Raw genomic sequence first — 13,504 nt, forward strand, 5'->3', positions numbered from 1 at the left:
TCTTGTTCTAGTCTCTCTTCCTATGCCGCTCGTTATCTTGTCATATCCTCTCAGGTCGTGCGCCCTTTTCTCTGCCATTTTTCGCCTCTCTCCAACTCTTTCTCCGCCTTTCTCTCTCTATTTTTTTCCCTCTCTTTCGCTCTCCTCATAGTTACCTAATGCCCGTTTGGCTACAGTTGCTCCATATGAATTTTATCTTAATCGCATTTGAAATTTCTGAAGTTGTTCTCCTGCTGTCACTCGTAGGTTTGCCTCGTCCTCTTGCTCTTCCTCTTCGTCTACCTCTTCCTCCCACTTTCTCTTCATTTCATTCGCATTCTCAATCTCTTCCAGCTGCTTGGATTTCGCCTTTTCTCTATCTACTATCAGGTATTATCGAGTCTTGAGTCCGCATAAATTTGCTCATCTCTTGGGCTGACGCGTTTATGCATAAACTCTGATGCTTTATCATGCATACATGAACTGCCACGCCCACAGAAATGAATGAGCATTCATGTGGTACGTGATTCAATGAGACCGAAGCCGACAGCCTCGAATCCTTTCGAGTATCTAGAGGTGTTTCGCAAGTTTCTGCAACAAAATTAATTTATAAATTTATCATAAAGCCGACACCAAAAATCCAATGCTCGCACACACACACACACACACACGGGCCAGGATCGAAGACTGCAAAGGAATTGAAGTTGGGCCAGCTCATCGACGCTGACGATGCTGGACCAGGATGATATGTGAATAAGGATGCGGATGACGACGACGGCGATGATGACGATGCTGATGATGATGATGATGACTGCGCTTGCATAAACGAGTTTGCCCTTAAGTGTGTGGGCTGAAGCTGTCTGTGTACTATGTGTCTATGTGTGTGTGTGGGTGTCTTTGGCAGTTTCGAATCAATGCGTGAGCAGCATTTTCAATGGGTTCTACCATCCATATGCTCCGCATTCACCTTATGCTCATCGAGACTCACATTTAAGTTATTTATGCAGACTCACATACAAAGCATGCAAAGATTTCAGCAGCAGCAGCAGCAGCAGCCCTACCCAGGCTGAGCTGGGCGCCTCGTCTAGAGCATCTGCCCCGGGCTGCATACAATTAGCTGCAACTGTAATTAAAGCAATTGTACCATAAATCTTTTGCCAATTTAATGGCAAATGCTCCAAATGGGCCTGTGCCGGCCGAGAGCCCCGCCAGGGAGCGTGTGTGCCAAGTAATTGTTGCCAAAAAAAGTGAAAGAGGAAGAAAATAAGGAGAAAAAGGATAAGAAAAACCAAATTAATATAAACTTAATAGTTGGCTGGCATTTATGGCCCACGCAGAGCACGAGAGAGGACGCGGCAGCGAGAGAGAATGGGTAAGAAAAGTCATTAAATGCATTCACATGCAGTTCATGTGTAGCAGACCTCGAAATACCCTGTAATCCGATTAAAAATCGTGCTCTAAAACAATATCTGTAAGCAACAACACAACGATAATATATCGATAACTAAGACATATCGATACGGAATATTGAGTTCACATGCAGTTCATATATAGCACACCACGTAATACCCTGTAATCCGATTAAAAATCGTGCTCTAAAACAATATCTGTAAGCAACAACACAACGATAATATATCGATAACTTAGACATATCGATACGAAATATTGAGTTGAACTCTCAGCGCATATACCCCATGAGGCTTGAGGGGGGAAAAACATATAATGAAAAGCATTTAGTCAGCTCTCTTGAGGCATCTCCACAGTTGGCCGCCATTCAAAAGCAATTGAAATTCGAAATTAATAACCGTAAGCCGTAGTGGAGTTACGACACTACGTACGTAGTGCCAAGTGGCTGGGAGCAACACAGTGTCGTAGTAGGCGTGCTGTGGCATGAAGGCAGTCAGTAGAAGCAAACAAAATATAAAGAGCTGAGGCATATACAGCCAGAGTGCGGAATAAAGACAGCTAAACAGTGAGCGAACGTTGGGGTCAGCTTGTGGAGTGATTGGAATGTTGGGAGCTAAGCCAAAAACCAGGACCAAGTCCAAGTCAAAGTCAAAGCATAACTCGCCGCGATTCTACAATCCAACGGACCTGGTGCAGCTAATGCAGCCGCTCAAGATGCCGTGGACAGTGTCGTCCGACCATGGACGACACCGACCCAAATCGGAAATCGTGAGGGAGCTGCAGCGCATGCGCCACCTACCGATGCGCGTCGACGAAGACGCCGTTGAGGTGGACACAGAGGAGGGGGTAACGCCAGCTTCGGTGCCGATTCGAACGCTCGAGCAGCTGGACGCGCTGCGCCTGACGCGGCATCGCATCGAGCAGCTGCTGCGTTGCACCAACTTTGAGCTGGCGGTGCTCAGTTGCTTTGTGCGCCTGAATGTCAATCCAATGAACGTGCCGCTCGAGTATCGCATTGCCGAGATCATGGGCACCACGGAGCTGGCCGAGGGCTATTATGTGGGCAAGACTCCGACGAATATTGTGCTCCATTTGCGCTACGAGGATCTGGTGGTGAAGCACGAGCTGAACGACATCTCCAACATGGCGTTCACGCCCGAGGAGTTTGATTACTGGCACGACAACTGCATCTGCCAGGGCATCGAGTGGCCCACCATCGAGCTGATCTCGCGCAAAAAGGTCGAGCTCTACAATGCGCTCAACAGCGAGGGTAAGCTCACCTCCATTTTAAAGCATACCGGCTTGATGCCGCTCGCGATGCCGATGCGTCCGGTGCCCAAGGGCGAGCTGCTGGAGCGTATGGGTGGTATCTATCCATGGAAATTGCAGCGCCCACCGCCGCCGCTGCCATCGCCGCCGCCACCACCACCGCCACCACTGGAACTTCAACCACCAAATTCTGAAGTTCGAGAAGATTCTGAAATATGCGTTAAGATTGAGCCCGAATCCAAGGAGCTCAGCCAGGCGTTGTCGGAGGCGGAGTCACCGGCAAAGGAGGAGCTGTAAGTGCCATGCCCGGACTTGGCCATACCCAGTACCTAGCGAGTGCCGGGCACATCGACCAATGCCTCGATTTGAGACACTAAATTCGGAAATAATTGCATCATTCTTTTAGTTTTGGTTCACCATATTTCTTTGATTTGCAGCTGTGGAAAATGGTAAAAAAATGATTGAAATGAAATAAAAATAATAAAAGAAGAACTGTGTGCGTGATTGATTGACTGATGGATGATGACTAGGTAAAGTAACATGTCCAAATCTATTATTTGGATGACCATATTTAACTCTGTAATGATTGATCGAATGATTGAATTAATTTTGAATTGATTGAGTGGTATAAACGATTGATTGACCGATTGACTGATGAACTGTTTGACTGATGGACTGTTTGACTGACTGATGCACTGATTGACTTATATTTGTATATGATTGATTGACAGATTGACTGACTGGTTGACTGATTGATTGATTGACTACCTGGTTAACTGGACTGATTGATAAACTGATGGACTGATTGATTGACTGATATTTATATATGACTGATTGACTGACGGACTGACTGACAGATTGATTGGAAGTTATATATGATTGATAGTATTGATTGATTGAATGACTGACTGACTGATTGACTGTTTGATTTAAATTTATATATGATTGATTGACAAATTGACTGACTGGTTGACTGATTGATTGATTGAGTACCTGGTTAACTGGACTGATTGATAAACTGATGGACTGATTGATTGACTGATATTTATATATGACTGATTGACTGACGGACTGACTGACAGATTGATTGGAAGTTATATATGATTGATAGTATTGATTGATTGAATGACTGACTGACTGATTGACTGTTTGATTTAAATTTATATATGATTGATTGACAAATTGACTGACTGGTTGACTGATTGATTGATTGAGTACCTGGTTAACTGGACTGATTGATAGACTGTTGGACTGGTTGATTGACTGATATTTATATATGACTGATTGATACATTGACTGACGGACTGACTGATTGACAGATTGATTGGAAGTTATATATGATTGATAGTATTGATTGATTGAATGACTGACTGACTGATTGATGGACTGATTGACTTAGATTTATATATGATTGATTGACTGACAGACCGACTGACTGACTGCTTGATTGATTGAGTACCTGGTTAACTGGCTTACTGCCTGGCTGATTGATTGACTGTATGATTGCTTAACTTATGGACTGATTGACATAGATCAAAATATGATTGATTGACAGGTGATTGACTAATTTAAACGACATCAGCAACGAGTGTTTATGCTGCCTGAAGCCAATGCTCTGACTTAAGGCTTAGTCTCCGCAGCTTAGACTCAGGTGTGTGCATATTGGATGTCCTTAGTTAACGGTTCTTCCCAGCATCATTTATTGGGAATCAAAGTAGTCGACAAAAGCGTAGTCGATTTTGTGATTTTTAGTTAGTTTATTAAGTCAATTCATTTCCAATTGTTACTCGAGAAAGCAACGCGCTTTGAAATTTCTTATTTTTCATTATTTTTTCAAAAACACCAAAAAGTTCAACCGTGGGGACAGTTCTTGTACGCTTTGACCATCGAACTAATCAATAAGTAGCGCATTATTGATAGCCATCTTCATATTTGACGAGATCCTTTTGAAGTAAAGCTCAGTTTGGCTGAGTAGTCAAGGCAGAAGCTGGTGTTCGGTGTCGATATCGATAGTTGATAATGGCCCTCGAGAAGAGTCGCTCCAAAGTGGTCCAGCTACTGGGTGACATGATGAACAGTCATTCCGATTTGGTCCATCAATCGACCGAGGAGTTGACCAGCCTCTATGCCGATCCGGACAGCACCATTGAGCTGTGCCTGGTTCTCGGCAACTGCGCGAGGCTGCCGGCCATGCGCAAGTGCTCCGGTCACATACTCAAGAATCGATTGGGCCAAGCGGGCATGTGGAAGAAGATGAACCTTGCCCAGCAGCAGGAGGTACAGAGCGCCCTGCTGAATGCACTCAAAACGATGTCCACGAACGATGATGAGAACCTGCAGCTGACAATTGTGTGCTGCGTTGGACTTGTGATGGAGCAGGTGATGGAAGCGGAGGACGCGGCCGCCGAGTGGAACAACTGCGTTTTCAGTCACATCGAGGAGCTGTGCGTTAGCCACGAAAAGCTCGCCCAGCTGCTGGGCTCCATTTGCTACAAGCTGCTGATCAAGACGACGCCCAATGTCGCTGAGAAATATTTGCTGCGCACCAAAGCCATATTCACGAACGCACTGGAGCAGGCCAAGGCTAACGGGGAGCTGGGTACGCTGGCCACGGAGAATCTGCTTGCCGGCTGGAGTCTGGCCATACCATTGTTCCGCAACCATGCCAGCGACCAGGATGAGCTGGTCGCCACGCTGCCGCTCATCATGGAGTTGACGCACGCTTTTGCCTATCAGCCGAATCCGAAACGAAGCTACCGCGGATTCGATATGCTCGTCAAGCTGAATAAGCATATGCCGGAACTGGTGTGGCCAGAACTGCAGCAGGTGGTCAGCAAACTGTTCGTGTTGGCCAGCGACACGAGCCTGGCCGATGAGATACGCGTTCAGGCCATCATAACGTTAAGGAATTGTGTGCGCCACAAGCGGCGCCACATCATTCGTCTGAAATTGATGGACAAGCTGCTGATGACACTGTTCAATCTGCTGGCCGTCAAGCCGGCCCTGGATGCGGATGGCGAGGATCTGTACTTGGTCGATGCCCAGGAGTCGCAATCTCCGCTCTCCGAAGCGGCCCAGACGGTGCTCTTCATTGCATCCCAATCGGACACCAATCGAGTCGCGCAGCGCGCGCTTCGCCTGATGCTGCCGAAGCTGGTCCAGCAGAAGTCGGCGGTGCAGCGCGTTGGCGGTCATCTGTTTCTGGCCCTGATGGCCAAGGGCTTCACCGATTTGCTGGCGGACGAGCCACTGAACAGCTTTGTCGCTGTGGTCGAGAAGGGTGTGCATGATGCCGACCCCATGGTGCGCCGCTCTGCGCACTTTGCGCTGGCCATTCTCGCCGAGAATCTGCAGCCGGAGATCACGGTGCTGGCGCCCCAGGTATTGCCCCTGTTCTGTGAGTTCTTCGATCAAATGACACCGGAGCAGCGTATGATCGATCACGAAACGGAGTCACAAACGCGCATGTTCTGCACTCTGGAAATCTACTGCGAGAGCCTGAGGCGAGAGGCGCTGCAGCCGCATCTGGGCGAGCTGATGAAACGCTTGATGTTTACGGCTTCGCCCAACAACAACTCAGCGTCGCTGCGCCAACTGGCATTGAGCGCCATCGCCTCACTGGCCAAAATGTCGAAGGATATGTTCAAGCCGCACTTCGATGAGGTGATGGCCATTGCAATGCCCCTGGCTAAGCAGTCGGCCAACGACGATGAAACGCTGCTCCGAACCCAAGCCATACAGGTTAGTTGGCCCATGTGAATCGGTCTATAAGCTAGATAATCTCAGTTGCAGCTCGATCTTTATATTGTCATTGATTGAATCTTCTCGCGGCTCTAGACCATAAAGGTCTCTACTTGAACTGCCTTTGACTTTCAGTTTCTTTTTCCATCTTCCTCTTTCGCTCTCTGTCCCTTTCATTGATTGATCCCTCTCGTCCAGCCATCTTTTTGGTTGGTTTTCCATCCTTTGCTTTCCATCCTTTGACCATTCATTTTACTGCAGTCTTTTTCTTCCTCTAACACAATCTTTCCTCCAGCTCGGTCCTTCTTTCTCTCTTTATATACTTCCCTTGTACTTCAACGTTTCTATCTCTTATCTTTCATTTCCTCTTCTCTCTTTTTCTCCCATTGATCTCAGTCATCTAGCCATGGTCTCTAGTTGCTTTTCTCTCCCTTGCTTTGGTTAACTTCCATTCCACATTCTCCTCTCACTTTACTCTCCCACTCTCTGCATTGATCTATCTTCCAGTCGCCTCTCTAGTAGCTTTACCCCCTTTAACTTTACTCCCTTTCGTAACTTTCTGTTATATTTCTTGCCCTTATTTTAGGTACTTAACATGTTGAGTCTCGTTGATGCGGAGAAATTTGAGCTGCGCGCACCAGAGCTCATGGAATGCTTTATGGAAATGCTGCAGGATGATCTGGGAGCTCAGGTTTTCACTTTCGAGCTGCTCGGCGTGCTAGCCAAATTTATACCCAAACAGATAGCCGACAACATAGAGCCCATTATCGGTGGCGTATTCACCGCAATCAAAGAGGGCGCCGAGGAGGACAAGGATAGCGATGACGAGAAGGATGACGATGAGTGCGAGGCGGAGACTGATTGCGATGCCAGTGTCTGTGCCGAGGAGGACAGCATTGGCGACGGCCATGGCGATCAGACGGAGAACGATGCCACTACCAGAAGCGCCACCAGTTCGGAAAGTCTATCCACATCCGTGGCACCCGATGAGGCACTAATGTGCCTCAAGGCACTGGCTGTCCATTTACCCGATGCAGTTGTGCCATATCTGTCCGAGGCGGAGCGCTGCGTGTCCGCTTGCACAGATTCGCATAACGAGTTGGGACGCAGGGCGGCATACGAGGTGCTGACCCAATTGGCCGCACTCCATTTCCACAAGGGCGACATGGAGGAGGCGAAGCGTCAGTGGAACGAGCTGATGCCAGACCTGGTGGACTTTGTGGAAACGGCCAAGGAGACAGCGAACGTTATTGGCGTGATGAACTGCATCACGATGTTCCTCAAGCTGCTCAAGTCGGATGCTCTGGAAGGCGAAGGCTTCGCCGACATGATCATCAGTGTGGTGCGCCGTACTCTGCGCCGCAAGCTCAGCTGCCAGTTTAACATTGGCCAGGACACGAAGATGTCCGTGCTGCAGCAGTGGAGCCAGGCGCTGTACGCCGAGATGCAGGTGATGGAGGCCGTTGGCGACCTGCTGCCGGCGTTTGGCCAGTCGATGAGCAAGCGCCAATTTGCCACACACTTTCATAGCATCAGCACTCGGTTTCTGAAGAGTCTGCGCCAGTGCAAGCCCACGGGTCAGATCACGCCGCATCTTTACTTCCTGTACAATCTGGTCTTTCGCTGCATGGAGCCACTGGGCGTCATTGCCGAGCAGTATTACGATGTGCTCTGCTACAGCGTCGTCGACTGCATGATGGACGATAAGCCGCATGTGCGAGACTTCGCCATCGATGTGGTACACTGGCTGCTCAGCCATGTCCATGACGACGACAGTGCTGAGGTCATTATCAAGGCGACGTCTTCGGTCTTTATCGATGCGCTCGACGCCCAGTCGAAGCTGTCCAGCGCGGAGCGAGAGCGCGTCAGTGCGGTTGTGGCACGTATGCTCCTCAGCACCGATTCAATATTGACGGAGGCGACACTGTCGCTGCTCTATGCGAATTTCCCGCTGCGCAGCCACTTAAGTGAGTACACCCACGTGGTTCAGGCCATGCGCCATCTGTATGACACGAAGCCCATTGTGCTGGAGCCACATCTCAGACAGACACTGCAGCTGCTGCTCGAAGCACTGGAGAAGCAGCAGCTGCCAGATGATAAAACGCGTTACCGAGCTCTTAAGTTAGCGGGCCTCATCAAAGTCAATCAAAAGCCGCTGTTCGATGATGTTAGCCAACAGTTTCCTGGTGCCGATGAGCTGCTTGCAGAGATTTAGTTACAGACTAGAGATCAGAGTACTAGGAGCTAGTAAATGTTTTGATACAGTCGTTTCCAACTAGTTGTCCGGCAGATAGCAAATGCATTTGGGTAATGCGACTATCTTTATGTTTAACGTTTGAAACACTAGAGAATTACTCGAACAGGGATAGTGCCATGTAGCTATACAAAATTCTGGTGATTAAATCCAAATTTCGGTATCTGAAATAAAGTCTCCGTTATTTCAGCTTATCAAATTATAAAATTGATGTTTGTAATATTTAGTGTGATAAATAATCGATTCTAGGCTAACAAGATCTGTGTTGTAATATTTTGTGTTCGATTTTAATCGATTTGATGGAATGGGAATGGTTATCGATGACAAAGTTATCAATGTTTATCGCTTAGTTGTAAATAAAAAGTTAACATTTCTTATTTTTAATCGATTTTGTGGATATGAATAGAGTTATGGATGGCAGCGGGTATTCGATATTGAGGAAAATCGATAATTATCGATAAACTTGCGCTTCGAATTAATTCGAAACGATTTCATGGAAGTGAATTAAGTTATCGATGACGTCATTCAATAACTCGTATTTGATATTAACAGTTATCGATAATTATCGATCAACTTACATTTTAAATTGATTTGTAACGACTTCATGAAATATCGCTATCTAATGACTGAAACTTGATGTCAATATTTATCGATTTGGTGTAAATTCTAGAAGTAATTGGTAAAAAGTTATGAAATACCAAAACCTTAAGCTTAAATCGATCTCGTTGCAAATGTTTAATTTACTGATGGCTAATATCGACTTTAATAGATTTTAATTTATCGATGAACGAATTCGTCTGATCTAGCATTAAGTTCAGTTAAGACAGAATCCTTCATTTGCTAAAGCGATTTGCTTGGAATTTATCGACATGTTCGATAATAAATGGAAATAACTTGCTGAAGCCAACGAGCACAGCGACTGAGTGGTGGTAAAAGTCGAGTATTTAAGACCTTATGAAGCTATTATATGCGCTGTCACGGCCTTAGCCCCACAGATTATATTATATTATATGTATATAAATATATGTGTGCATGTATGTGTGTATACTTGGCTATATTTACTGGGCAATCGATCAAAGTTAAACGTCATGAAGCTATTTAAGTGGACGGCTGGCTGTTCATTTTTCTAAGCTGTCTGTGCGGATAAAGGGCAATGAAACAATGCAATAAAAGGATGTTTGGGGGTGATTGATTGGATCGCTGGCCAAAGGGAAATGCGAAAAGCATAGCGACAAATCGAATTCTCAAGCCAAGCGAACGCAATGGGAAAACAATGAAGGGGGCGTGTGTGGGGTAAGCAGAGCCGAGCAAAGCAGAGCGGAGGCGACGCGAGGAAGCAAGCTGACCCGCTAAGGGACAACTAAATATGTAAACTGTTTCAATGCAATTAGCGGACAAAGCGGAGCAACAATTTGCTTTAACAAGCCTTGGGAAAATGTTTTATTTTGTTCAGTTTTGCTGTTGTTGTTTTTGGTTGTTTTTTTTTTTTGGGGCAAGTTGAGCCGAATTGAATTGCCAGCAAATTGTCGTCAATAGGGCGCGCGAAATGAAATAAAATGCAATTAGCCAAGATGGCGTGGCCCAAATGTAACAATCATCCGCCTGATGAGCAATTAGAAAATGCAAAATAAGAGCCGCGACATGGCCTTCGCGCGAGTCCATTTGCGCGCGCTCTCTCTCTACCTCCCTCTCTCTCTCTCGCTCTCTCTCTCTGCGTTTTTATTTATTCTTTGTGTTGCTGCCTTTTTTTTGGCCACCCACAGACAGACTGGCCAATTAATTAATATTTAATTTATAGCCCGAGCAATTCTGCCAACAATTTCATTATGCTCTTCTCTCTCTTTCTTTATCTCTCTGTCTCCATCGCTTTCTGCCTCTTTTTTTTGCGTAGCGAACATTTTTGTTTCTACATACTTCTGCAGCGTCTGTCTCTTTCGCTCTTTATCTTTCTTTATGGTCATTTTTGCTTCGTCTTCTTCTTGCTCTGCTCTGCTCTTCTGCTTTGCTGCGCTGCAGCATATACCGTTATTCCGCGCTCATCTAATTAACTTGAAATGAGTTTTTCGTTTTCCCTCTATCCCTAGCTGCACATGTGTGTGTGTGTGTGTGCGCGTGTGTGTGTGTGTGTCCGACAAATGTCTTTTTTATGCTGCTGTTGTTTTTGCCTTGGCAAAATGTCACTTAATAAATTTGACGACTGTTTTATGTTGTCGCTTTGGCTCTTAAAATGAAAAGCAAAAGCAAAAACAACACGAAAAAAATGTATAAAATGGGCAAAAACAAAGCTCTAAAAAAAGTGTGGGGGGAAAAATGGAAAACCAGAAAGCAACACGCCCATTACAACACGTAGTGGCTATAAATATAAAAAACCTGCCACGCCCATAACAATTTGAGGCGGCCCGCTCATATGCAGAGGGCAGCGCGGCAGCAACCTTGACCCGCAGCGGGTTAGGGTTATGCCTGTGCGTATGTCTGTGTGTGCGTGTGCGTGTGTGTGCGTGTGTATGCGTGTGTGATTTCTAACTTCAAATGGCACGCACGACCAAGATCAAATGGGTGTGAAGCAGCTCAGGTTGCGCTTGGCGACGTCTTATGATTTGCTATATTAATTGCGCATCAGCTTGTAAGCGACAGCCGCCGGAAATAAGAGCTGTACTTGAGCGCGCTCAGTGTACATTGATCGACTGCTAGCTACCCTGTGATGAAAACAGCAAATTTCATGCGAACGCTGGCAAAGTTCCAGTTCTCCAATGAATCGTGCTCAGCTATCTTTTAACAGTTTTGTGGCGCACGAAACATCCTTCAAGGATTACTTAAGATTTTACTAAAATTTTATATTTTCTTAGAGTTTTTTAAATTTTTTAGAATTTTAGAATATTTTTTAGAATTTTTTCAAAGTTGATCGAAATTTTCCCACTTTACATTTTTTAAAACTTTCGAAAAATCATTAATTCAATTTTTAGAATTTTTTAACATTTTTCCAGTATTTCAACATTTTTCAAACATTTTTGAAATCATTAAAAATTTTTGGAAATCATTAAAATTTTTTTAATTTTTTGAAATTTTTCAGCATTTTTCGTACATTTTCAACATATTTCGAAATTTTTAGAAATTTCTCAGCATCTTTCAAAATGTTCTCATTTTTCAATATGTATTCAAAATTATTAAAAATTTTCGAATTTTTAGAAATTTTTAAAAATTTTTTTTTAATTTTTCATAGATTAAAATTTTGAAGTTATTAAAAGTTTTCTAATTATCAGAAACTTTTTTAACAATTTTAGAGAATTTTCAAAACTTTTCAAATTTTCAACTCAGACTTGCAATTGCATCAATTGATAATCATTCAGCATTTCTTCTTCTTTAAGATAAATTAGTAGCTAAGTAAGCGACGACAGGTAATACTAGAGAGCAGAAAGTCTATGATCCTTGCCGCTCTGCTTAGCCATTAAGTTCCACTTCTTAAGAAGAAAGAGAATGGGAATCGGGCTTCGTCAGTGTGTGTCATTGAATTTTTCAACATTTTAATTTCTGTTATATTAGAGTTTTCTGTTGGTACTTTATTTGTATGCTTTCGTTTCGAGTGTGGCCCACGCGGCGTATGGGTAACATGACAGAAATTCGAGTAAGTTCAAGTGAAAGTCATTTGCATTGTGGACAGAGGCAGCCGCAGTAGCAGGATGAGCAGAGCAGGTACAAGTTACAAGCTGCTGCTGCTGCTGCTGCCACAGCGCCGGCTCAACTCGACTTTTGACATTTACAAGTGCCTGGCGGGCAGCCATGGCCGGGCCGTGGTCCGGGCGCAGTACTGACGTCTGACGTTTGGCTGTTGATGTTGCGACTTTTGGTCGGATTAAATGCGCAGCTACACCTGGTGACATATCTTCGAAAACAAGTGTGCAGATGGGTGATGGCAATCAACGAACATCAAAATTCAACGTTCAACTTTATCATACAACAACAGCAGCAGCAACAGCAGGAAGAATGAGGCTAGCAAAGGCAGCAGCAGTGGGGCAAGGACAACGTATGGCAGCATCAGCATCAGTCAAAACTTTACCAGCAACTGAATTATGTCATTTGGTGACAGGGCGTGCACAGATGCAGAGGAGGTTAGGTTATTAGGTGGGCTGCCTGCTGGATTTCTGGTCGATGGCAGCAGTCGATGGTGGCCGGTAGCTCGGTTGGCACAGGAATGGATCCGGATTTGGAGGCAAATGGCGCCGCATGCATGCCAACCTACCATAGGTGGGCTGCGCAGGTAGCTGCCAGGTAACAAGCGGGTTGAGAGCAGCTTAAGACACAATACAGTGAGGCAACGTGTTCGGAAATGATCGAAAGAATGATAATAATAATGATAATGATAATGATAATGATAATGATAATGATAATGATAATGATAATGATAATGATAATGATAATGATAATGATAATGATAATGATAATGATAATGATAATGATAATGATAATGATAATGATAATGATAATGATAATGATAATGATAATGATAATGATAATGATAATGATAATGATAATGATAATGAAAATGATAATGATAATGATAATGATAATGATAATGATAATGATAATGATAATGATAATGATAATGATAATGATAATGATAATGATAATGATAATGATAATGATAATGATAATGATAATGATAATGATAATGATAATGATAATGATAATGATAATGATAATGATAATGATAATGATAATGATAATGATAATGATAACGATGGAACTCTGTGACTTTAGTTTCTCATAGGCAAGAAAGTTCCAATTGGACCCACTATGCAGATGACGACAAACGGTTTTCCCAGCTAGTCATTACATGCCGCACATTTTCCATTTCAT

General features: G+C 44.4%; 2 protein-coding genes across 2 annotated transcripts; both read left to right on the forward strand.

Annotated features, from left to right (window-relative positions):
* Positions 1-1,731: 1,731 nt before the first annotated feature.
* On the forward strand, positions 1,732-3,085 carry LOC111601621 (RNA polymerase-associated protein RTF1 homolog). The gene has a single exon (XM_023318289.2). The coding sequence runs from the start codon at positions 1,990-1,992 to the stop codon at positions 2,950-2,952; it is 963 nt and encodes a 320-aa protein (XP_023174057.1). The 5' UTR covers positions 1,732-1,989; the 3' UTR covers positions 2,953-3,085.
* Positions 3,086-4,451: 1,366 nt separating this feature from the next.
* On the forward strand, positions 4,452-8,918 carry LOC111601626 (importin-4-like). The gene is made up of 2 exons (XM_023318295.2): positions 4,452-6,396; positions 6,983-8,918. Exons 1-2 carry the CDS (start codon positions 4,675-4,677, stop codon positions 8,609-8,611), a joined length of 3,351 nt encoding a protein of 1,116 aa, XP_023174063.2. The 5' UTR covers positions 4,452-4,674; the 3' UTR covers positions 8,612-8,918.
* The last annotated feature ends 4,586 nt before the right edge of the window (positions 8,919-13,504 follow it).

The sequence above is a fragment of the Drosophila hydei genome, unplaced genomic scaffold (genome assembly GCF_003285905.1).
Source record: "Drosophila hydei strain 15085-1641.00,03,60 unplaced genomic scaffold, DhydRS2 tig00000349-arrow-arrow-pilon, whole genome shotgun sequence".
NCBI classification, from domain to species: domain Eukaryota; kingdom Metazoa; phylum Arthropoda; class Insecta; order Diptera; family Drosophilidae; genus Drosophila; species Drosophila hydei.